Below are 25,657 nucleotides of genomic sequence, written 5' to 3' on the forward strand. Positions count from 1 at the left end.
CTAAAGGATTTATTAGTTAGTTAGTTTTTATATTGGTTAGTAGTACTTGTGTGCATGGCGCAAGTTGGAACCTCGACAGAGTGCATTTCTAGTTCCAATTAGCGATCGCGAGCGACATACGTAGCCCCTCTAGTTAAAAAAATCCACAGCATATCCGCGATTAGGAGAGGAGTGAGAGGAACAGTGTTGAGGAGGACGCTACACAGGGGGACACATATGGAACCATATGGACTGATAATAATAATGATGCTGTTGTGGTTGATGTGTTGTGGCGTGAGGCCAGAGGGCCCACTGTGCAGTGTGCACACTGAACGACAGGGGTGGAAAGTAACTAAGTAGACTTTACTTAAGTACTGTACTTAAGTACAATTTTGAGGCATTTGTAACCTTTCCAATTCCTAATACTTTTACTCCACTACATTTATTTGAAAACTTTAGTTACTAGTTACTTTGTAGATTGTGATTATTATTAAAAAACAATACATTAACCACTTCAAATGTATATACATTTCGACCATTTGGAAATAGCAGATCTACAATCTTGTAGATTTGCTCCTTTCAATAGATTGTTATACATTTGAAAACTTGAAATGGGACATTCCACATAACGAGTACTTTCTACTTTTGGTACGTTTTATGCCAATACTGCACTCACATTTTCTATATTTCTATATTGCAGTAGATACTTTTACTTAAGTAAAATATGTGTGTACTGTACTTTTTCCACTACTGCTGTACAGCCAGGCTGCCCATTAGGGGGACGGCACTTTGTCTGACCTATCCTCCCCTCTCTGCCCATTGCAGCACTGACTAGGTAGGTGACAGAGAGAGAGAGAGAGAGACTCCATTCTCTCCGTGGGAGTGAATTATGGTAGAGAGTATAGGGGCAGCGCTCATTCCCCTTCTTGCTCCATCAGGCCCGTCATTAAATTGTTATCACAGGGCTCTTGTAGTACACAGCTGAGGAGGTTGGATGTGGATGTGTGTGTGCGCGCAGAGAGAGAGAGAGAGAGAGAGAGAGAGAGAGAGAGAGAGAGAGAGAGAGAGAGAGAGAGAGTAGGTGAGCCTTCATTTGATATATTTACGTGTTCAAACTGCCTGCCTCTCTTGTCATGTTAAGACATTAGTGAATACATCCTCCTTACGTTCCTTATCCGTCTCTGTAAACACAGTTTAGGGCTCCCAGTGCGTGTTCCTGATGGCATGCACAAGTAAAACGTAACAGCACGCACTCGACCCGTTTGAATCTATCCTTGCCGTAGCCCTAGCCTCGACGACCTTACAGGCATAAGCTCAATGTATGTAGACATAGCACTCTATAGTGTACACGCATAGTTTCATTATATAGATATTCCACAGTTAGGTTCTCATCTTATGTATGATTCATGATTTATGTACCAGTATTTGATGTATTACCATGTTTTTTGTTCTTGCTTACTGTAAATCGCTCTGGATTAAGAGCATCTGCTAAATGCCTAAATTGTAAATTGTAATTGTATCCGATCTAAACACAACACTTACAGTATGTTCAGCGGCAGAGGTGGCGTTTAAAGCACTCAATCCTTGATTCATCCTATGAAATGACTGAAAAGGTTGCCACTGTTATGCCCGTTTTGCAGTAGTTGCATCATGCCGTGGTCACTGAAAAGAATATCTGATCTCAAAGCTCACAAAGCATCGCAGAGCGATGCGTTGCGAGTTTGGAGATCAAATATTTTTGAGCGGCAGTATAGCGTGCAACTGAGTGAAACATGTGGATGTATATCAACTCTTTTGGAGAGCTCTGTCCGGCTGTCACTGTGAGTAAAGAGAAATGGGGAGAAACACAACACACTGGGATGCTTTAATATAGTGTCTTGCCCCGAGTGTGCCATGCCTGGATCGCCTCCCTGACTTTTTGTTGCCTCCATTATGTTATATTGCCCTGGGAGGGCTTTCTGAGTTAATTACCGGTAAAATAAATCACTAGCATGTCTGAACTCATCTCATCTACTACTATGACTATGAAAGGTCAAGATGACCGTGTTTTTCATGCGATTTGATTGGCCACTCTCTCCCCCACTCGTCTAATGATCTTCAGACCTCTCCCTGTAGTACCTGCTCCCGTTGACGGCTTGCCATTGTCTTTTAAATGTACATTCCAACTAATTCCTCATGTGTATACAAATGTAGGCTACTCACAACATGTAGACTAAATGTTGTTTTAGAGGTTATATTTTATGCGGTTTGCAGAAATAACAATGTCTGTTTATTTCTCCCGAAAAAGTTTGAAAGCGGATAAAACACTGTCCGACTTTGTTTTACCTTTGGGTAGGCTAGAATTGCGTGTGGGGGACGACGACAGGGAGATTTATTTATTCATTATTTTGTTTATTTCCCCCAGATGGTCTAAAAATGAGTTACTTTGACCAATGTATTACCAATCTTGTACACCATTGCTCACGAAAGCAACACCCTTGACCCAATTATAGCCACTGCATCTAGCTTTTAATTAAAGTTCCCGGGCATCGTTTTGGTATATTTTGGTCAGTATGGGTCTTTTTCTCAAGTCTTAAGTCAGTGTGTTCCCCTCCCGGCTCATGGCTATTCACGGACGGCACACAGACAGCAGCCACTCCGCTGAACATGTCAGTGTGTTCCCCTCCCGGCTCATGGCTCTTCACAGACGGCACAGAGACAGCAGCAGCAGCCACTCCACTGAACGTGTCAGTGTTGCTACAGTGGTGTGAACTGTGAACCGTGCGGGCATTGGTGCTGCCGAGTGCTGACAGCTTCTTCTTCTGAATTACTTTATCTTTGCCTTGAAAAAGACCGTAGCCGTAGGCTATATCCATTTTGCGTTTTGCTGTTTTCCAAAACAAACCAGCGCGCTACCGTTTGCTACAAAGCGACTGGAAGGACGAGGTTATACAGACATACCAAGTATCCAATCTGCTGATTAGGCTACCCGATCAGGCCACCCGATCAGCGACCACACACACACACACACACACACACAATAGAGCGTCGCAGTCCCGCCCCCGCGAGAGACCCGGAAAATAAACCCCCGTTCATTTTCCTCATAGACTTTTCAGAAAGTATTTAGTTAAAGACGTTTATTTATTTTTTATTTTTTCTTCTTTGTAATTATTTGTTTGGTCCAAAATATTGTGTTTGTTGTCATGATTTGTCACGACAAGAGTTGGCACTGTACGACGCTTATAAGGTCTTTAAATAAATATGTTTTGAAATGTCTATGGGAAAAATGCATTGGAAACTATTTCCTGGGCCTGGCGTTGTCATGAAAGGGGGCGGGACTGCGACGCTCTATAGGCTTCTATATAATGCTGCGCACATATATTATATATATTAAAAATACCCAACATACTTTTTGGGAAGGCTAAGCCTTGCCTAACCTTACATACCCGCCCCTATGATCGATGTATATTTGATTGATTGTGCCAGCAGAGAGGTCCGCGGTAGAAGAGAGGGAGAGAGAGAAAAAAAGAAAGAGCCTTGCGTGCGTGCAGGCAGAATTGCAAGTCAGTTCCACGTCGCTTGCAGAAAAGTTTACAGTTGAAGGACGGACAGAACTGTCATATTTTAACTGACAAAACATTTAGAGGTTCGGTAGGTCTATCTGGTTGAAATGATTTCAAACACTGTCATTTTTATTTGGAATCGCAGCGGCAAGCATTCTCGCTCCATGGAAAGGAAATGTCGGTCGAGTCTAACCGAGCATTCAATAACATCCCTCATCATGGATTATAATCATTGTATTCCTATTCATATTATCTCAACATATTAAACAAATTCCAAGTTAACCAGCCAAACATATATTAGTGCTGCCAACGAATATTCCATATTCGAACAAATTTCCGAATCAAAAGAATAAATGAATAACTGAATATATAAAATTAAGGTTTGAATAAAAAAAAAAGCTGTGCAAGTTTTTGCGAGACGGTGCCGTGGGTAAGCGTAGTGAGCTTGTAGATTACCGGTAGTTATATTTTCCATGCGACACGCCGACACTGGCATATATTGAAGAACAAATCAGCTGCCTCGCACTCTTCCTAAACGCAGACTACGCAGGCTGCGTAGGTTCCCCGATTCACAAAAGGCCCCCGCCCACCCTGCGCAAAGTCTGCAAAGAGCGTGCTATGTTATTTGCGCACGGACGGTGCGCAAAAAATGGTGAGCACAGGGCGGACGGGGCTTAGAGTAAGGGCCGGGGCTGCGGGGGCCTTTTACGTTCTTTGCGCACCTAGTGATCAGAATCGGGGACAGGCCTGGCCTACACCGAAACTGTTTTATTTTGCAACACACAGATCTATCACTCATCAATCTTCAATCATGAAGCGACTTTATCCTTCAGGAATTTATAAAAAGATAAATAAAATGCGTAAGGATGAACTGCGGCGCCGGTCCCGAATCGAAATATAAATCCGAATGGCTCGAATCCACGTGGGTTTTTTAAATTAATATCCAAATGTAATTTTTTAACAAATCTGGTAGCACTAATATATGATTGAATTAGTTGGAAATGGAATGAAGGCTTGGCAGTTGAAATACAAATGACTCATTAGCTTGAACAATGCCGTCTCCAGCTGTCGGGAGGTGTGAAACTTCACTGCTTGCGGGGTAGAAAGGGTGACGGCGGTCATTTGTGCGAAAAAGAGCAGACCTACTAGGTATAAGTATGCCTAAAATCATATTTACAAAACGTTTCAGATGAAAAAAAAACAGAGATGATTTGAATCGAATATTTAGAAAAAGTTATGCAAGGGGAACTTTCTCAGAACTTCCTGGGCAAAGAAAATCCACCTAAAAATCTCAAAATCAGTCAGACTGACCGCTTAGACGTGCTAGTGTTAAGTGCAATTCGTTGTTGCCTAGGTTATTCTGCATAAGGGTCCAAATACTGAGGTGTTCCTGACATATCCAGCCACTCTGAGCCACTGGTCTATGGTATGTATGGGTAGTGTAGTACCAACCTGGCCCAGGAGGAGGAGCTGGTCAGCACATTTCTTGGTGTGTTCATAACTGGATCTTTTCACCTCCTGCAGGTGGACTCGATCCAACTGGAATTTCTGCAAAACACGAGATAATCAAGACCATGTCACTTCACACGCACAATGGAGCATGTTTACACACATGCAACCACAAAAATATCATGTATAAAGACAGATGATCAAAGGTGTGGTTGAGGGAATGATCAACCTCATGTGTGTACTGTAGGTGTGTGTGTGTGTGTGTGTGTGTGTGTGTATGTGTGCGTGCGCACGCACGAGTGAGATACATAAGAGATATAGAGAGAGATTAGATTTTTTTGAGGGGAGTTAGCCCCTCCTATGTCCAGCTTTGAGGGTTTGTGTAAACACATTGAAGACAAAAGTGTGTAAAGACAAACATTGCGTAAACACAAACATTGAAGCACCCCTCACTTCACACAGGTGTGATTTCTTTTAGGTTTTAACACACTGTTGACATAATCACATTTCATATTCCCCATAATCACATTTCATATTCCCCGCTGCAGTGCGGATGGAATTCAAACAAATGAGCCCGAATGGTGATTTTAGACACTGAAATAAAAATAATAAATTAGTACTGTTAACTATCTGTAAAACTATCTGCAGATTTTTTACAAAATGTGAATGTCATGACAAGACTGGGGCAAAGACATACAGTACAAATGAAGAATGTATGTGTTGTGCTCTGTGTGTATGTGTTGGTTAGAGTTAACTTTGCCAAAGACAAAACCCTAATTCAGGGGGTGAGAGACAGATGTTTTGTTTGTGCTTGTGTTGATGCGTGCGTGCGTCGGTGTGTGTGTAAATCACGAAGCAGATATGTGTTATGCTTTTGTGAATTCTCCTCTGAGGCACAGCCATTGTTATGAATCCTCACTTAACTTTGGTGCAGCTTGTATTGAAAAAAGTTAACGGGCTATTGTGTGCGTGCGTGCGTGCGTGCGTGCGTACGTGCTTGCCAGCATTCTGGGTAGCTGATTGCTAAATAAGTGTTTCTGTTATAATAAAGAACAACAAAACATTTCCAATTTGGAAATGCCAGAGAGAGAGATACATTTTTGCAAAGAATAAAAACACCATCATTTTAGAACATCCATTATCAGAAAAACCTCTAAAAGCTTGGAATAAATCTGGCGGGCTGTCATGGCCATCGTTTCTCATGAAAAATACAAAAAATAAAGAAAAAAGGAAAGATAATAATCAAAATGCTCTTCCTAGGCCTCATACAGACATATCAAACACATTTTTGATGGCCGCCTCAATGTTTTTCCAATGGGAGTCACAGTCACGTTTGACCTAGTCTGGGCACCATTTCATGGGGGGAGATCCGTGGAACAACATATTTTCAGATGGGGGTTTCCGACCACATGCATATAATTCTGGGGGTCCTTGACATGAGAACCCCCTGACATTCAGAAAACTGTCAGGATTTAGAATCTACATTTTGTAGAATCTGGTCTCAGTCCTAAATGGGTAAAATATTGGTAACATTGATCAATTGTGACCAGATTTGACTCAGAGCCTGCCATCGCGCAAATTCCAGCTTTTCACCAGAGGAGAAAACCATTTTTATTTTTTTCTCCAAAATGAATGAATAGCACAGGCAGACATGCTTAAACATGTAGCTAGGTGTAATGTTAGAGACCACAGAAATGAACCTTTCAAGCCTGTTTTCTCAACTCGCTGTTTTCTGCAAGACATTACTCTATAAGCCATATCTCCAAAACTGGTGGGTCAAACTGAACAACCAATGTCAATTTGAAGCTAATGATTCTCTGCTTTCATATGACAAATGTCAAATTTGGTCACAATGTCTGTCTGAAAGGGAGCTGCGATAACACTGCATACAGAAGAACGGGTTCATCAAGAACTACCACGGCTTCTCCGCCAGCCCTCAGAGATCTTTGATTAAAAGCCTCCACTATCACCTAGGCAACAAACATGGAAGGATGTCTTGTCTCCACTTGGTTGGCTGCGTGGCTGCCATGCCAACAGGCAGCCGTAAGGGAGAAAGAGACGGAAGGGGCCAATCAATGAGTCTTCTATTAAGGTAAACTTTTGCCAACACAGTCTAGGGGGGGGGGGGGAATCTGTGGTCGATATTAAGTTTGAAAAAGTCACGCTGCATTGTTTGTCAAAGCTCTCTACGCTCTACTATCAGCCTCCCTCCTCTCCCCATTCATTTTCATACCGACCCAGCTGTGTCATCGACGAGAGACATTGATCTTCCCAATGACAAAACCCTGCACAAACAAGGACATTTATTGTTTTTTTCTTTCATTGCTGCTCACTATAGCTGGGTATTGACCCAGGGTGACAATGGAACGAATTCGGTGGGAGTATGGAGGAAGCTGAAATGCTAAATTTGAACCGCAAAAGGCTCCCTTCAAGCCCAGGCTTAGTGAGAGACTAGGGAAAAAAAGAAACACAACCACTTTTAAGCCCGGCATCCCTATTTTGGAGACACGTTTCAAGAAAAGAACAAAACAAAAAACAAAACAATGTTTTATTGCTTAAGCTTATGTAGTCACTATTCATTGATTCAGTCGTATACCAAAATCCATTTGAAAAAAATGTTTCTCACCGTTCCCAGGTCGAATATTGATATGCAATTAAAATGCCATTAATCGAGATTAATTAATTACAAAGCCTCTAATGAATTAGATAAAAACTTTTAATCGCATCCCAGTACTAAGACATACACACAACAGTCCAGGTGCTGTATATCTGAATGTGCACACACACACACACACACACACACACACACACACACACACACACACACACACACTCGTGTCTCTCTGTCTCTCTCTGCTTACTTGGAAGTAGGAGCTCTCGCACAAGGTGTCGTGGCAGATGTCCAGGTGGCCCTGCTTCTGGGAGGAGACGACATGTTGGGGGGTCTCTTTCTCGTCGCCCTGGGCCGGGAGGCGCTCCGCCGTCGGCACGCTCAGCTGCCGAGCCTGGGAGAACGACTGGAGGTAGTGGGCCGCCACCGTCCAGAACTGGAGGTCGGACTCGTCCCCGAACAGCCTGCGATGTGTGTGGTGCAGCAAAAGTATTGGTTGAAATTACTCAAGTAAAGTACAAATAACTAGAAATTGAGCTCAAGTCATTGACCACTGACACCCCTATCTGGTGTTTGAAAAAGGTACTCCAGGACCCAACTTTTGGGTACCACTTAAAAAATATATAATAGATGAGCCACAAATCTAGCTTCTTTTGAGCCAAAAAGAAGAATCCGAGACATTACGATTCTAAAAACTGCGTCCCCATAGACCGCAAAAGCCAAGGGAATTGTCATTTCCGTTTTTTCTTCTTCTTTATTGCACTGCTACCAGAGTGTTATGAGCGTGTACAGGACACAGTTGTGAACCGCAATCAATTTATATAAAATTAGGCGCCAAAAGGCGAACTCTGCGCAGAGGACGACCCTATTGGCGCAGAGTGAGTTAAGTACAGTTAAGTAAAAGTTACTTTCCGCCACTGCCCGCGGGGTGCATCACAACCACAGCAAGGCTTTAGTTGAACCCAGTGTGGATAATGAGCCCGATGACATTAGCTTACTGTAGTTAGCTAATGCCTATACTGTAAGTATAGGCTGTATTCTTTGTTGTGTACCATGGAACTTTGTTCTCTAACGGTCTAACCCATTTAGACCTGAGGACGCATCTGTGTCGCCTTATAGCTTTTAACCACTTTAACCATTATCTTAAACTTTAGCAGTTGAAAAATATTTTTCGCAAAAATCGTTTCACAGTGAACGTTTTTAACTCAAATATTTGCTTCTGGGGGGTCCCTGGAACAACATGTTCAGATGGGGGTCAGCGGCCAATTACATATACATTTTGGTGATTTTAGAAGACATTTTGTAGAAGCTGGTCTCGGGTCTTAATGGGCTAATGACCACGTCCATTGTCCAAGCCCACGCTTCGCCCCTGGCATCAAGCCAGCTTTAGGACCTTTCATGCCTTTCGTTATTATCAGAGTTTTGCAGATTACACAAAGCTGTTGCTAGGTTACCTTTACCGATCGAGAAAAGGCAAGGAATACCGAATCTATATAGATGTGGGGGGGGGGGGGGGGGGGTGACGTCGTTAAGATCTCTCTACGAAGACAAAGTTTTAGTGGTATTCTGTGCAAAGCAGGACCTTGGGTGTTCTCAGGTAAATTAAGGGTTTAATAATGCAATGGAAAAAACAGGGAAAAATTACAGTTCAGCTCAGAATAACTCTTCTAGGCATTGCCCGGTGGGAAATTAAAAACTGGGGCGAAGAAGACGCAAGAAATGAGGCTTGTCGACATTTCCCTCGCCTGTCATGCATTGTGTGGAGATGCAGAAGAGTGGTGTACACCACCACCGCGTCTAGTTATTACATCCCAATCTGTCAGGCCAAACACAGAAACTGACAAGTTGAAAAAGTGCATTATGACTGCCGTCTGCCGCACTTCTCAAAACAGCCAGCCAGCCAGCCACAGACAGACAGACAGCCAGCCAGCCAGCCAGAAGAACATAAATCCCTCAAGTCACTGTCAGACATTGTGATGTCTTGCTTCATTTAATTTTTTTGTAACCCATTGTTTCACCCAATGGGTTACATTTGTATCTAATGTAATCCTGGGCTCTACAGGCATTCCCCGGTTGGACGTAGCGTGTGGAAGGAATACGTTATTCCAACCAGTTCCTTCCCCTCCATCAGGCGCCCCGGCTGGCCAGGGGGAGGCAGTTTTAGAGACCAGCATTACTGCATGGTATTTGTGAGGGTACTTTACTTGTAAAAGAGACTTTATAAAGTCTCTTTTACAAGTAAATAAAAAATCACACACGTGTGAACTGAGTGGTGCAATTCCCCTCCCACTCCCCCCCCCCCTCTCTCTCTCTCTCTCTCTCTCTCTCACTCTCACTCTCTCTCTCTCACATTAGACACAGCACTACCCCTCTGTTTCTGGCGCCCCCTACTGGTATAAATAAGTCACATACTCGTGCTCATTCAGGTACACAAACAAACAGGTACACGGACATTGCTGGTTGTAGGAGTGGTTGCACCACTCAAAAACATAAGAAATGATGTCATGTTTTCTGACCGCCAACGGTTATGGTACCACAACCGTGACCCGAAACGAAGCGGTGCGTGAAGCCTGATTGACACTTGGGTGTCTCCGCTGTCTCATGCCGAAAATACCAGATCTACAAGCTCACGACGTGTCGCGGTGCGACACGTCATGAGCTTGTAGATCTGGTATTTCCGTGCACAACACTGATGTGCAACCAAATATAAATCGGGCATTATCGTGTGGTCTTACCTTCACGGTGACATGTTGTTTATGGTCAACGGCCATCATTTCACAATTCACACACCAATTACCCATGAGGCCGTGCAACGACGGCGAGCGGCGACTCACCGCGAGACGAGCAGGCAGCGCTGCAGCAGGTTGAGCTCGGGGTCCTGCAGCACGCTCTTCATGTCGCTGCGTGGGGGAGCCAAATAGTAGTCACAGAAATCACAACAACACAGTTAACAGCCAATTACACTTCAGCATGCGCATGCACGCACGCACGCTGATGGTGGGAGGGTCTGCTGCTTATCTGTCAGCTACATATAGCTGCCTGAGCTCGTCGCTGTCTAAAGACAAAGGGATTGCTGCAGTGTTGTTTTCGTCGACGAATACGATGACGGAAAATGTTTCACTGACGAAAACTAAATGGAAACTAAATGGAAACTAAGCTACGGTGACTAAAACTAAGACTAAATATATTGACAGTTTCGTCAACAAATAAAAACGGTTGCAAGGGACTAGTGGACAAGAGATCCAGTATAAGAAAAAGACAAGTAATTTTACATTTTGTTGCATGTTGAAAATAGCCGATCTACAAGCTCACAGCGCGTCACAGACCAAGTGTAAAATCATCCATTACGACGGCATCAAGGCCCGCCAAAATACATTTTAGTCGACTAAATCAACCATAGATTTAGTCGACTAAAATGTTATGATATCTAGTTGACTAAAACTAGACTAACAGTAAAACATTTCAGGTGACTATTATGACTAAAACTAAACAAAGTTTCATTCCAAAGACTATGACTAAAACTAAAATAGAAAAACACTGGATTGCTGTTGGTGAGGGAGGGAGCCTGGCTGAAGACACCCATCTGGAAGTCCTGAGTTGTGAATGCAAAAGGACACAGCTCACTTCTACGGCCGTGCACGCCCACACCGCAGGCACATGGCCCAGTGAAGGCATACATGTGCTTCAGTAAATTAAACCAAGCATAGTTGCACAGGCCGTGCCTGTGTGAATTCACTAAAGCAAACAAGCATGCATGTATAAACCCACACAAGCATACAGTACTGCAATAAAAATAGAAACCCACATAAACTAAATGTGCGCACGCACGCACGCACCCCAACTCATGCTGTCACATTCTGGCCAGCTCCGAAACAAACAAGGCACTATCAGACTAGTTCTCCCAGCGTGTGCCAAGAGAAGGCCTTGTGCTGCTGCTTTAGAAGACAGCATAGAGTCATAACTCACTTAGACATAGCGTTGAGCTGCTCCTGGATCAGCCCCTTTATCTCCTCTTTTTCAGTGTAGTCCCTGGAAGAGAGGGAGAGAGAGGGCTCAATCTCAGCATGCTACAAAGACCATCCCATGCTATGATGCTCCCCAACATGTAAACCCTGGACAGAGGTTCGTTCCGTAGGCAGCTCAGAGCAGTGGTGGGAAAAGTACTCACATGTTTTACTTAAGTAATAGTATCCATACTGAAATATTGAAATACTTCGTTTTGCACGTTAAATGCACTGAATTAAAAATGTACTTGAGTAAAAGTACAAAAGTATAAAAAAAAAAAAAAAAGGTATTGGTATCAAAATACTTAAAGTACCAAACGTAGAAAGTACATATTATGCAGATGTCCCATTACACAAGTTTTCAAATGTATAATATATATATATATATATCTTTTGAATATATATATATATATATATATATATATATATATATCTCTTTTGAAAATAGCAGATCTACAAGCTCACAGTGCGTCGTGATGCGCAGCATTTTGAGCTTGTAGATTGGCTATTGTATTTACATGTAGGGCTGATGTGGTTTTGTAATGATGTAATGATCAGTTTTCAAATGATTGCAGTAGAGTAAAAGTACAATGTTTGCCTCTGAGTACCTCAACATTTTTCTTAAAGCGCAAATAACATGCATTTTAAAACTACTTTTAATATTTAATATCATATTGTTTATGTCCTCAAAGTTATTTCTAATGGTTTGAGCCTCAATCACCACACCAGTCCATTTCTTTCTGGACTTTGAAAGCAGTTTTAGCTGCAGTAACACAATGTCCTGAGGTGGTGGGGGTGCTGATATGCAGAGTATTTCAAATTTGAGTCATTATAATACTGATGCTAGATAAAACCAGGCTTGTTTCCATTCCATGCCAGCTTGGAAAATCAACAATGGTGGACATTGTAAACAAAGTGGAAATGCAAATTTGGAACTGAAGACTGAAGAAGAGGAGGAATTATATAAAGTAGGGTGACATTGATGACATCACGATGAGGACAAAATCAGTTGAGCTGTTCCTGAGAGCAATTTGCATTAAAGCGCCTACTGTATATGATATGAAAGCCTGATTGTTCAAAATTGGTTATTTGTGGGGATAGAAAACACATATGGGAGCCCCAAAAACACAAAATAAATGGAAAAGGTTGAATTTTATGTTATAGGTCCTTTAACTACAGTACTTGGTTACTTTAATCCACTGGCTCAGAGCCTTTTCTCTGTCTGAAATCAGTCAGACTGAGAAATAATAAGATCGCTCTCATCTAATATTTATGTCGAGGTTAGACTGCATCCACAAGAGCACCGGCAATATAACTTATCAGTGCTTTTATCATAAGCAAGATGTTGGGGCAGGAGGGTGTGCGCTGGATGGAGGAAAAGCTCAATAATGCCAAAGGTCTGCTAAATGGGGATAACGTCAGGTTGCAGTTAAGAGGCATCTACCATAAAAGGCCAGACCTCTTCAGTGTAAAGTTTCTGAGGGGCGCGAGCCCTTCCAATGCATGGCTTTTGAAATTACGTCATAATAGCAGCCACGTCGATCTATGGAAAAAAATGTTTGTTTAGAGCACCTTTAACAAAAATAATTTGCCAGCTCGGACGTGACAACGTAATGTTGTCATGTGGCCAATATTAAATACATCTTGTGACTGATTTTTGCCGCTCCTATATCCAGCTTTTGGTGTGTGTATCCACAACCAACGTTGTCCTACACAAACATTAAATTCCCATTGACAATGAATTTTACGCCATAGCGTCTATTCTACGTCATGATGATGTACGATGATAAGAGCGCCTCTCACTTCACACGGGTGTGATTTTATTTTATACAATAACACACTGCATTCATGTCTCGTAACGTGTATTATAGTATAGTGGCAGTGAATCTACAATAAATGAAACTCTGCCACAATTTTTTGCAGGCTTCTAAAAGTCAAAATCATGCTTCATTTCAACATTACCAGGCAGCCCTCACGTCACATGAGGGTGATTTTTTGTATTCCCATGATGACCTATGGCTTTATGGAGTGCGTTTTACACTGCTGGTAATTGGCATTTCCTTTATGGCAACATTAACCCGAGTGTTAGGGTGTGTTAGCACGGCACCGTCTCATCACACTCGACAGACCATGACAGCCGTGACATCAATGCCGAATTGTTGAGAGTTAAGACACTTAACCCCTTCTCCTGGTTCACAGGTCCCCACGGGCCTGCGTTTCTTCATGGTAAAATAACAAATATAAACAAAAAACACATTTGTTTGTTCCCGAATTCTGATGTGAGCATGTGTAGAATGTAACGTACGCTACAGTACACATTGTGCAACTGCTGATAATATCAGACAGACAATCAAATGGTTTGATACCCTCCTCCTGGACAATGAGCATTTTGCTCTTGCGTCATACTTGAGGAGAAGGAATCAATAATCACTAATCAATATGGTCAATTGATATGGTCCAACTCCATGATAAGAGGTTACACCTACACTTGAGTGATGTCCATGGTGAAGGATCCTGACCATGGCTGCAGCAGCAGGAAGGCCTTCAGGGTGAGGGCAGCTCGGGGTAGCAGCAGGTAGGGACACCACACTGGGTCTGACAGAGGTTCAGATATACAGCAACAATGAATTAAGAACATTAGCAGCAGGTAGAGACACCACACTGGGTCTGACAGAGGTCCCCAGATATACAGCAACAATGAAATAAGAACATTAGCCCTCGTCTCCTTCAGTGGTGATAATGCATGTTAACATAATTAATTGTAATAGTGTCCAGCCTATACAGGCATCGGTAAAACAGTGCCATTGCACGCACACACACACACACACACACACACAAAATATCCATCACTTTTCCTATCAACTGCAATGGGCTATATGCATGCACGCTACATTGGAAAGAACTTGGGCCCCTTCCCTGCTTCCTTCACAGGTGTAACCGCTGACAATAGTGAAGGTCCTGTTCCATTCTGGACAAACAAAGTCAGGGTGCTGTTATTGTGCGTGTTGGCTCACTGGAAACAATGCTACACCAGTGGGTCTGAAAGTGTCCTTGAATGGGTTACAAATGGCCCCGTACGGGTGTGTAACTCTGGCTCAGAGTTATGGGGGTCCTTGAAATGTAAAGGTTTGAGAACCACTGCACACTAAATGGAACAGAGCCTTAATTAGTATTATTGGTAACACCTGTGAAGGATGTAGGGAAGTGGCCCGGAAGCAAGGACGATTATGAAAGGAAGAAGACATGAAGTCACGTGACTGGACGCCATGACACTCATCGGTGGCAATTCTCGCACCGGAAGTTCGATGAAATACATGGCAGTGGATGTGAGCCCGCTGGATAGCTTGTAAACAGACATTATTTATGGACGATTGAGACTTTTGTCATATAATTGGTACAGGAATATAAAAGAAGACATATCACAGGTTGTTTTATAAACACTTGCTGTTCGATGTGCACAGTACATAATTTTATTGCGGCAGCTAAACAGCGACAGATATAGTTTGTCTCAGAGGTATCGCGATATTTGGTTGCCAGACAGGAAACGGTGACAGTTTTGCGATACTTGGCACATACAGAAACATACTTTGTGCTCTATAAAATGTCTATAAAATGACAGTGTACACATCGGAAAGCAACACAGCAGGCAATGATGTGTTATATGTCTTCTTTTATTTTCCTGAGCCGAGTATTTTATAAAGGTCCCAATCATTCAGAAATAGTGTTTGTTCATATGCTTGTCCACTCGGCTCCATTGACTCCAATATACCGTATTCCACCAGAGTTTCGGCCGCAGTTTGCCACCGAGTGAGATGAACCTGCCGGCTGGAATTGCAGGGTAGAGAGAATGATGCTGGCGACAATTCCTCGTAAGCTTCCTTGCCCGGAAGTAGGAAGAGTAAAGGTGGTTGCACACTGGACGCGTTTGACGGAAAACCGACGGGAAAAAAATCCGAAAACGTGTCCGGTGTGTAGGGACCTTTACTGTATTTATTCTGTGTGCATAGAGGCCACTGTGTTACCGGTGAGGTCCTGCTCGTCCATGCGGTAGCTGGCAGACTTCATGGCCATCTCCAGCACTCGAATGCAACCGTCGTCCGAGGCCAGCACCACCTTGTCCGACGTGCACCAGTCGATGTCCAGGATGCGGTAGTTGACGTTCCGACCGATCCTTATGCTGCTCACCATCTGCACCTGCAGGAGATCCAGGGAAGGACTATAGTGTTGACTTTGACAGCATTTCGTCATCATTTTAGTCGACAATTTTTATTTATTTTTATTTAACTTATTGAGACTGAGTCTCTTTTACAAGTGGGAACTGAGGCAGAAATAAAAATTACACTTCAATACCACATCGTCAATGTTACATTTTGAACCAGCAAATACAACCATAATACACCTTAAAGTACCTATGCATAAATACAACAAGTCACCTGTCCTACTTTTTAGTAGCAGGGCAAAATACACCATATACACAATCTCCACGATCTGAGCCTATATAATAAATATATAGGCATGAACATAGGCTAGTACATATCCAAACATGTGCAAGTGTTGGATTGTACATCAAAGATGATCCTTTTTAAACTTCTCAAGGGGATTTTCAAAGCCAATTTTAGTCTGGACTGTAGATCATGCCACGACCAAGGGCCAAAGAAGGCCAGACATTTTTTACCACCCTCTGATTTGAATGCTGGTACTACACACCGCAGCCAAGCATTTGACCTGAGGTTTAGGCCATTTTGGACCAGGTCGAATTTGGATGAAATGTAAGACGGCAGGTCACCCAGAATGGCTTTATAAATGAGAATATGCCAATGCTGAAGCCTGCGAGCTGCCAATGAGAACCAACCGACTGCAGCATACAACGTGCAGTGATGTGTTCTGAAAGGTGCATTTGTTATGAATCTCAATGCATCATGGTACGTACAAAGGGATCCAATTTGGTCAAGGTTGAGGAGCAGGAAAACCTATAAATGGTATCACCATAATCCAATTGGGACACAAAGAGACCAATGACCAGTTTTTTTACGAGCTGAACAAGCAAAACAAGCCTTCAATCTGTAGAAGAAACCCAGAGTGAATTTAAGCTTTTTGACAAAATCAACACTACGGAGAGGACCCAGAGGGGTTGTGAGGCGTGAAGAAACCACTAAATTGTATCTTTGTGTGACACTGTCGAGACCCCAATCAACCCCTGCTACCCTTTATAAAATTCAGAGAAAATGACAATGATTTGATTGAAATAACAAGTGGCTGGTGAGTGGTGCGGGTTGATTGAATGGATCGTTAGTGCCGGACAGGACAGCTTGTCTGACACACACTGCCGAAAGTCTGGGGCTTACGGTGGCAAAAAGACCTGCAGTGGAGCAAACCCGGTCCCCACAATAGCAATTATTTTTGTCTGCATTGCCTCAAGAGAGCCAGTGTCCCTACTAGGGGTGTAACGGTATAGTAACTGTATCGAAAGATATGTAAACAGCAAATATTGTATCGTACCATTTGACTTTGTATCGTACCGTTTTGCGATGGAAATAATCGGTATTGAATCGTTGTAAATAATCAATTGAATCAATACTAAGTACTTAATGGGTTTAATTACTTTTCCATTCCATATAGCTACACTTGGTCTATTGATAAATGTGTGTATTCTCTGCGTTCATGTCAAGGCGTGGGTTTGTCCATATGTGTGTTCAAATACAATGTCCATCTATTTGCCAGAGAATCACTGTTTACTCATACTTATATCCATACTAATAAATCTTTCCCTTAACAGGTCTACTGCATAACCCACGTTCCCTGCTATTTAATCCAATATTCTACGCTGTTCACTGTTAAAATGTATTGTTACACCCCTCTCAGACCCAAAACTAAAGGATATTTTGTGGTTGTTGGATAAGATTGTCCATAATTCCATGCTGTATTGATGTTGTACCATTAGGAGAGATAACAGGCAAACGTTTATCAAAATAGCTATTCTTCTACATTCTCTAATTGTGTAGACTTCTTGTAAATTAGCTGACGCAGATGTTTAACAAATAACTCTTGAGAGCATAACATTAAACCAAATGGACTCGTACAGGTACATTTGGTTTCATTTTACACTCAAGAGTTAAAGATCTATAAGGGCCCATGTGGTTACCAACTCTCCATCATTTAATGTAGCTGCTCGATATAAAAAAACCATGATCCGTTTCATCACATCTCTTATCAACAATTGTGCGAGAAAATAGCCTTACAACTCGCTGTTGGTTATCATGTCATTGCGAACGCAGTGATTGCGAACGCAGTGATTGCGAATGCAGTGAGCACTTACTATGAGACCTAGCAGATCATGTCTGTCTGTGTGTTTGTCTGTCTGTCTGTCTGTCTGTCCCGCTATACGTCCAAATATGGAGTGTGTTGCATCATCAGCTCCATATATGGGCACAAAAGGGGCCAGGTCCAAACAGCGGGACAGACACATAGACAGACAGACAGACAGACAGACATGATCTGCAGGGTCTCAGCTGCGTTCGCTTCCCGCGTTTGCGCGTCTTACTGGTGCATACTAAGCTGACAGAACCAGAGGCTAAAAACTGGCTTAATAAGCCAATATTTGCATTAACCAGTGGTGGTAGAGGGATAGAAGCTGTGTTCGGTGGTGGAAAGTAATTCAGTACTTTTACTTAAGTACTGTACTTAAGTACCACTTTGAGGTATTTGTACTTTACTTGAAGATTTCCAATTTCAAATACTTTTACTACTACTCCACTACAGGCAAATATTGTACTTTTACTTCACTATAATTATTTTACTTTTGTTACTTTGTAGATTTTTATTATTATTACAAAACATACACTAATGACTTCAGCCCCTACAATTTACAATTTACAATTTAGGCATTTAGCAGACGCTCTTAATCCAGAGAGACTTACATTAAGCAAGAACAAAAGCATGGGAATACATCACATAAAAACATTCATCATGAAACATGTGTAAGCTAAGAAAGTAACAGTGGAATATCTATATAATGAAATTTATACGTATAAACTTTACATATATACTACTATGCTATACATATGTACTATGGCGTGCTATGACTATATACAATGCAATTCTAGTGCTGTCTACATAACATGCTATAAGTCTGTTTCAAATGCTATCTAAGTCTACAGAAGTGCTATCTAGGGTAGAGTAAGTGCTATGGGCCCCTATATACATTTCGGCCATTTTAAAATAGCCGACCTGCAACTATATAAACGTGTTGTTTTATTGTCCTCCGAACATCTTAAAATACCATTACAGAGACCTGAAAAACAACCTTTGTTTGTCAAAAAAAAGGTTAAGCCCAAGACATATACAGTAAGCAAACTTAAACATTGATTTTGACGTCATGGGGACTTTAAGTCAGTCAATATGGCATTTTCAAAGCCCCTTTCTCTGGCTTATTTAGGGGCTGTATGGGAGCCATTACAATGCAGCCGTCAGCGAAGCACTGGTGCATTTCAGATATCTCTCCATTTGATTCGCCTTCTCTCCCTTTCTCATCTATGGCTGTCGCTCTCTACTTTCCCCCTCGGCAGCTTTCTCCACATCTGTTGTCTGCTTTTACCACAGGGGAGTGGAGATCTCATTTTGGATCCCCATAGAAATGCATTTCTCCCTTCATACTCCATAGGGGACTCCCCCAACACACCCACCCAGCCCCCATTTCTTTATGTTCCCCACCTCCGTGATTTGCAGTCATGCACCAGAGCATCCATCTTTGTCCAGACTCATATGTGCCTCCATATATTTTAAGTGTTCTCTAAGCGCCTACACGCTCGCCTCTTAACTAGATTTGCTGTTTAACATGCATGGGGAACAGCGGGAGGCTGGTCTATATTATATTATATTATATAATATCTATATTAGATATTAGATTGAGTGATGAGTTGGAAAGCCTGGAATACAAGGTAGACATAAAGGACATATAACATATAATGAAGGCTGCACTGAGAAAGTAGCCATCCCAGAGAGAAAAAAAGACCATTGTGGAAAACAGATTTACAGAGAGTGTATCCATCCATCTATTCATATTACGGATAATTCTATGAGTGTCCGCGGAAAGCGTTTAACCTTTATGCTGCGTTCACACGGGCAGATGCAAAGATTCAGTCTACCATTTATTTTCAATGGAAGCCAGCGACGTCAAGATGCAACGATACATGAGACGTTTGTAGCTGCTGCAAAAGCTACAACAGCTACAGTTGATCTGGCTTCAACTTCAGCTACAAAGATACAAAGACACAAATACGCTGTGTAGCTTTGCATCTTTGTAGCTGGTTTCAACTTCAGCTACAAAGATACAAAGCCACAAATATGCTGTGTAGCTTTGTAGCTTTGTATCGTTCGCATCTGCCTGTGTGAATGCAACATTAGAGAGACCTTTTGTGACATACTGACATTGTTGTTTAGGGACAATTACAGTCCCATGGAGACACATACAACAAATTCAATTCTACAACAGGTCGTTAAGAGGAAGCAATCTGATTGGTTGAAACAGCCTTCTAGCCGGTGGTTTAACCAGCACTGTTCACCAACTAATCAAAACAAAGAATTCAGCTGCTCTGTTCTCCCAGAGCGCTAGCAAACTCGGTGGCTAGGCTAGCTAGTTTCTTTGGACATTTGTGGTCGTAGTGACTACATCTGTCATTAAAAAAATATTTTTTCTCTTTGTTTTAAGGGTAACTGTTGTAGAATAGCAATATTACACTCAAGGGTGTTGTTTAACGTGATTGCCACTTCAGTGATGCTTGCGGAACTTGACTTCGTCTCGTTCCCCTACCGCATCACTGTCGTGGCAATAATCACGTTAAACAACACCCTCTCGTGTAATATTGCTTAAATACATACCTGAAAAAGAAACTTTCCAGACCATTTCGTTTCATCTGAGTTATGAGGTGCTGCTCTGCTAGAATCGATCAATTATGCAGGGGGTGGGGGTGTCAGTCAATGACACAGGCTATTCAGTAATTACAGATTATTTTTATATTTTAATCCGGTTGATTTAAGAGTCTGTTCATTAATTTATGAGGAATTCAGAGCACTTAGTCAATGAACAAAAGAAGAAAGTGACCCTCACCAGCACCTAACAATGAAAAACGGTATAATAGATCAGCCCTTTCTGGATCAGGGACAACTTGAACATTATTCAAAACGTAATATATAGCAGCCTCTATCGGCAGCTGTGTTAAGTGGTCAGATGGGTGGGCCACGTGCATTTTCAGAGAACGTTATGATTAATCAATATAGAATAGATTGTGTTCCGACTTCCGACTTGGATATACTTTAAGTTCCTATCGCAATGAAACCTTACTTTTCAAGGCTATAAAGAAGATGTTCGGTTATCATTAAAGTGTTTTATCAATTATTTGGGGGTGCAAATGCAATATCCTCACAGCTCACTACCAGTGTGCCCCTGGCCTACTCATTTCAAGTTTTCAAATGTATACAAATCATTTCAAAATAGCAGATCTACAAGCTCACAATGTGTCGCATCGTGACGCATTGTGAGCTTGTTTTCAAATGGCCTAAATGTACAGTATACTGCATGGCTGAACTGGTTCATGTATGTTTTGTAATAATAATCAAAATCTACAAAGTAACTAGTAACTAACGTTTTCAAATTAATGTAGTGGAGTAAAAGTACAAAATGCTCAGAGATGTAGCGGAGTAGAAGTAAAAGTATTGGAAATTGGAAATACTCAAGTAAAACACAAATACAATTTGTTTTACTAATTAAGTACAGTACTACAGAACCACTGAAAAGGATAACTTGAGCCATCGATCCACATGGTTTGTGGCCATTGCTGTGAGACAGCAGCAACTCAGCTAACACCCATTTTATTCATGTGATGATTCAAGTTTCTTTATTAGGAAAAAAGACCCCTTGAGATGTACCATCTCGTTTTCGAGGGGCTCCCAACACAGATACATGTCACAATCATTTCATTTTGATCCCTTTTCAACAGATATTTACTTCAACAGAGAGAGACGGCAGCACAGTTGCGGCGCCATGGGGATTGGCATTTATGTCGGATGGCCACGTCAAAGTGGTGGGTGGGCAGAGTCGCTGTGCATAACTGAATCAGAGACGGTATCTTTGGACGAACCCCCCTGTACTGTAGTAGAGAAGGCTAGGGGGAACTGTCATAACCAGCCATGATACTCCCCACTACTGATACGGGAAGTCAGAAGATGCTTTTCATTTTGCCTAAAAGTTTAGCCATTTCTTCTGTTATTTTTCCATCAAAGAGAACTGCTGTAAAAAGTTGACTTCTTGTGTAGATGGTAGTCAGTCTTGAACATGTATGAATAGGACTCCGGTTCTATTTTGCGGGTTTTATGATCTGAACTGAGGCCATAATTAAGAGGGACGGCCGGAGGGATTCGAATTGCGCCGTTGGAGATGTAATTCTCTGAAAGAAATCGATCCCGAATAACATTGCTGGGCTCTAGCTCTGAATATGTTTTTTTTAATTAGCTACGAACATTGACAATCTATAATCTCAATCAGCAGCGAGCCCTCATACGTGGAGAGGACACTGCTTTAAAATGCTAAACATCACCTCATCAACTCAAAATGAATGTCCTATGGAGTGTACATACCTGTATGACTGAGCTGTGGAAATTGCTCTCTGCTCTTATGTTTCTATGTATGTAACTGTATTTTATTTGTTGTCCTGTGTTATGTCAAATGTGTACACTGTGTGTTGCATACAAGGCCGCTGGGTCGCAAAACTAATTTCAGCGCAAACTGACAATAAAGTACTATATCATATCATATCGTATGAGCAGTCAGCTCAATTACCTTAAAATCTATACAACTAATTATGAAAGGTGCAACATTAGCTTTACATTTCTTAAAACTTTAAGTTATCTAGCTAACTGGTCTAGCAGTTAGCAAGAATAGATAACTCCCCATCATCCAGCCCAGGCTCCTCCAACGTGGTACATCCAGGGAAAAGCACAAACGGTATTGTGAGAGAAAAACTGTATAGCTACACAGTTTGCACTGGTACCCCTAGGTAGTGTCCAATGAGTTCAAACTGTCCCACAGGGCAACACACACAGGCTGTGCAGCGTAGCAGCACGGTATCGATGCCAGCGAAGTGCCGCCCAGAAGCACCAACAGGACGCGGCGCGCTGCCGCACGGCTGCCACATTTGTGGTAACAAATCCGCTCTGTTTGCAGCCTGTGTGTGTTGCCCTTTTAGTACTGCGGGACTGAGGCTTGTATGGTTCTCTACAAATGTATGAAAAGAGAATAATGGACTGAGCTCCAAACTCAATAATTTATTTTCTCACCACAGGGGACATGACGTTTCAAGCCTCATGTCCACTGTGGCGAGAAAATAAATTATTGAGTTTGGAGCTAAGTCCAGTGTGAGGACCTTATTCTCTTTTCTATTATTTACCTTAGCCCAGCATCTGGCGTTTTAGTTAGTGGATGTGCGATTGTGCGTGCTCTAGTATCTTTTTTTGTGTTTTCTCTACAAATGTGTACCTCCTTGGTGTCCCAGACTTCTGCCCCATCTGTGTACATGACCAGCAGCTTCTGGTTGCCCTTTCCTGGGGCAAAGCGGATCTTCTTTACCCAGCCACGGTGAGTAGGGATCCCCCTGGAATAATACGTTAAGTTAGTCAAAGCTATTTGTATACCACATTTCATACAGAGGAAAACTTAATGTGTTAACACTGGCGGCACCAAATTTGGAGCGACGCCCCTCTGCACTATTATTGGTTAGCGAAATACAAAGTTTTATTGATGATATTGCATTTTGTTGTTATTCATCATGTCATGTCTATGAATTGATTGCATAGCTTTTTGTGATGCTATCCCTTTTGAACTGAATGTTTGACTGTACTCTGTTGCTGTTTTTACATTCATGTTCAATAAGCTATTCAATCAATCAATGGCACACTTAATCACTCACTGCAGACACCTCGATTTTATCCTATTCCTAAATAAATAGAGGCATGAGCTGTTACCTGGACAAACGGGCCTTGAGGTCCCAGAAGTTGAGGTTGCCATCCACATCTCCAAGAACCAGTGTATCACCTTTCCAGGCGATGCATGCAATGCTGCCCATGCTGCCCTGCAATACAGGAAGAGATTACAGTCAGACACGATGAAGGGGCATACAGTACATACAGTATGTGATCAAAGCAGGGGAAGCCCACTAGCAGTACACACTCTCACATTCCCATTCAGTCCCATAATGTTCACATAATGTAGACTTTGAATAAGCCCAGTGTTGATTCCGTCGACTAACACTATGACAAAAAATGTTCGTCGACTACCTTTTTTCACTGATGAAAACTACCGGTAAGCTATGATGACTAAAACTAAATATAAATATATTGACAATTTTGTCAACAAATAAAAACTAGACTAAAATGTTAGGAAGGGACTAGTGGACCCGAGATCCAGATAAGTTATTTTACGCTTTGCTGAAAATAGCAGATCTACAAGCTCACAATGTGTTGCAGCAGTCAATATGGGCATATAGTGGATATATACTTTATGTACATCTATCAACAGCTATTCCCGATTACATGAACAACAAATCACCCCCATAAGATGTGATGTTTGTTTGTGTCTGGACGTGAACGGGAAACAAAGGAATAAATAGAAGGCAAAAGTCAAAATGATGCAGAAGTGAAAGACAAAGTGCCGGCGAGACAAGATACGATCAGATCACCTTCAGCTGCACTACTGCTGCTGAATGATACGATGGAACTTTAAGGGAGCAATTTCATCAGCTTCCTGACAGAGATATGAAGCTCCTACATCATCCCACTACAAAACCTATTGGGATATGCAAATCCTCTCAGCGTAGAAAACTTTGGCCGTTTCACAGATAGCGCTTTAAATCCCCCAGGAAAACCTTCGCTGTCAGTCCGAGGGCATGCAAGAGGCGCAGCTAGTGGAACAGACTTTTAATCAATCGAAGAGAATGCTCAGAAAAAGGACAACTTTATATAATTAATTGCCTGCACACTGCATTGATTCAGTCGGAATGACTACTTGGATGTTCATGGATGTTACGTGCATGTGCGCACGTGCGTACGTGTGTGTGTGTATGTCCTTGTTTGTATGGTAAGGGGTTGTGACTTGTGAGTGAAATTGTGTTGTGTTGGGAGTTTACAGCGTACCACCGGTGATGCAACAAGGACACAGAGAGTCAGTACACGTTCAATTAAAGGCCTTGTTGTGTCTAATTAATTATAGCTATTAACAATAGGTTGTCAGAGAGATAGACTAGTCATGATAATTAAGGTTATTGTAGTGGTCAATTTGTATTGGGGGTGGGAAGGGGGGCCGGGCAGGGGTCGTGAGACATTGCCAAAGCATTTCCGGGGGTCCCCAGCCAAAAACGTTGAGAACCCCTGAGATAACTCGCAAATAGATTGAACAAATATTTATTATAGAATGAAAAGTGTTCATAATATTTTATCTTGGTGCAACAAGATAAAATCTGCAACAAGGGAAATAGATATACAATAATAGCGCTAGGACGTATGTACGTCCTCTGGATCCATCGGTTGAATTTCATATGACGTTTCCACATGTCCCACGGTCTGAATGTGTTAACAAAGGCTTGATGAAATCCTAATGCTAGGTTCATCAAGTTCATAAAGTCGTACGATTTGTCTAACACAGGAATCATTTGATTAGTTGATTTGACCCAATCCAACCTATTGATGCTGAGTGCCAGGCAGGGAGGCATTGGGTCTCATTTTTACAGTCTTTGGTATGACCCAGCCGGGGATCGAACCCCCGACCTCCCAGTTTCAGGGCGGACACTCTAACCACAAGGCCACTGTCTGGTCATCCTAGTTAATATCCTAGTTTTATGAGGCACTACATTGTTCTCCCGGCAATGATCTTGCACGTAAGTAGGACACCTACTGATTGACAATGTCAATAAAGTTATTTGAAGCAGATGGTGCATTGGAACTCAACCCGGAAACGTATAAGTTAACATTTGGAAGCGTATGTTTCGCCATTATCGCAGTCAGCGATCTGTAGGCATTTCATAACA

The 25,657-nt window shown here is 42.1% G+C and overlaps 1 protein-coding gene across 1 annotated transcript in view; it reads right to left on the bottom strand.

Moving 5' to 3' along the window:
• Positions 1-25,657, bottom strand: part of wdr11 (WD repeat domain 11) — a 112,572-nt gene that overhangs the window by 11,483 nt on the left and 75,432 nt on the right. Inside the window, exons 17-24 of the mRNA XM_080781806.1 lie at positions 23,601-23,707; positions 23,116-23,230; positions 15,608-15,779; positions 14,072-14,180; positions 11,548-11,610; positions 10,416-10,481; positions 7,832-8,045; positions 4,974-5,069 (exon numbers count right to left, since the gene is read on the bottom strand). Coding sequence (XP_080637932.1) covers positions 4,974-5,069; positions 7,832-8,045; positions 10,416-10,481; positions 11,548-11,610; positions 14,072-14,180; positions 15,608-15,779; positions 23,116-23,230; positions 23,601-23,707 — 942 coding nt within the window. The remainder of the gene's footprint in view (positions 1-4,973; positions 5,070-7,831; positions 8,046-10,415; positions 10,482-11,547; positions 11,611-14,071; positions 14,181-15,607; positions 15,780-23,115; positions 23,231-23,600; positions 23,708-25,657) is intronic.

Source organism: Protomyctophum bolini (genome assembly GCF_963924005.1).
Source record: "Protomyctophum bolini genome assembly, chromosome: 14".
Lineage (NCBI taxonomy): Eukaryota > Metazoa > Chordata > Actinopteri > Myctophiformes > Myctophidae > Protomyctophum > Protomyctophum bolini.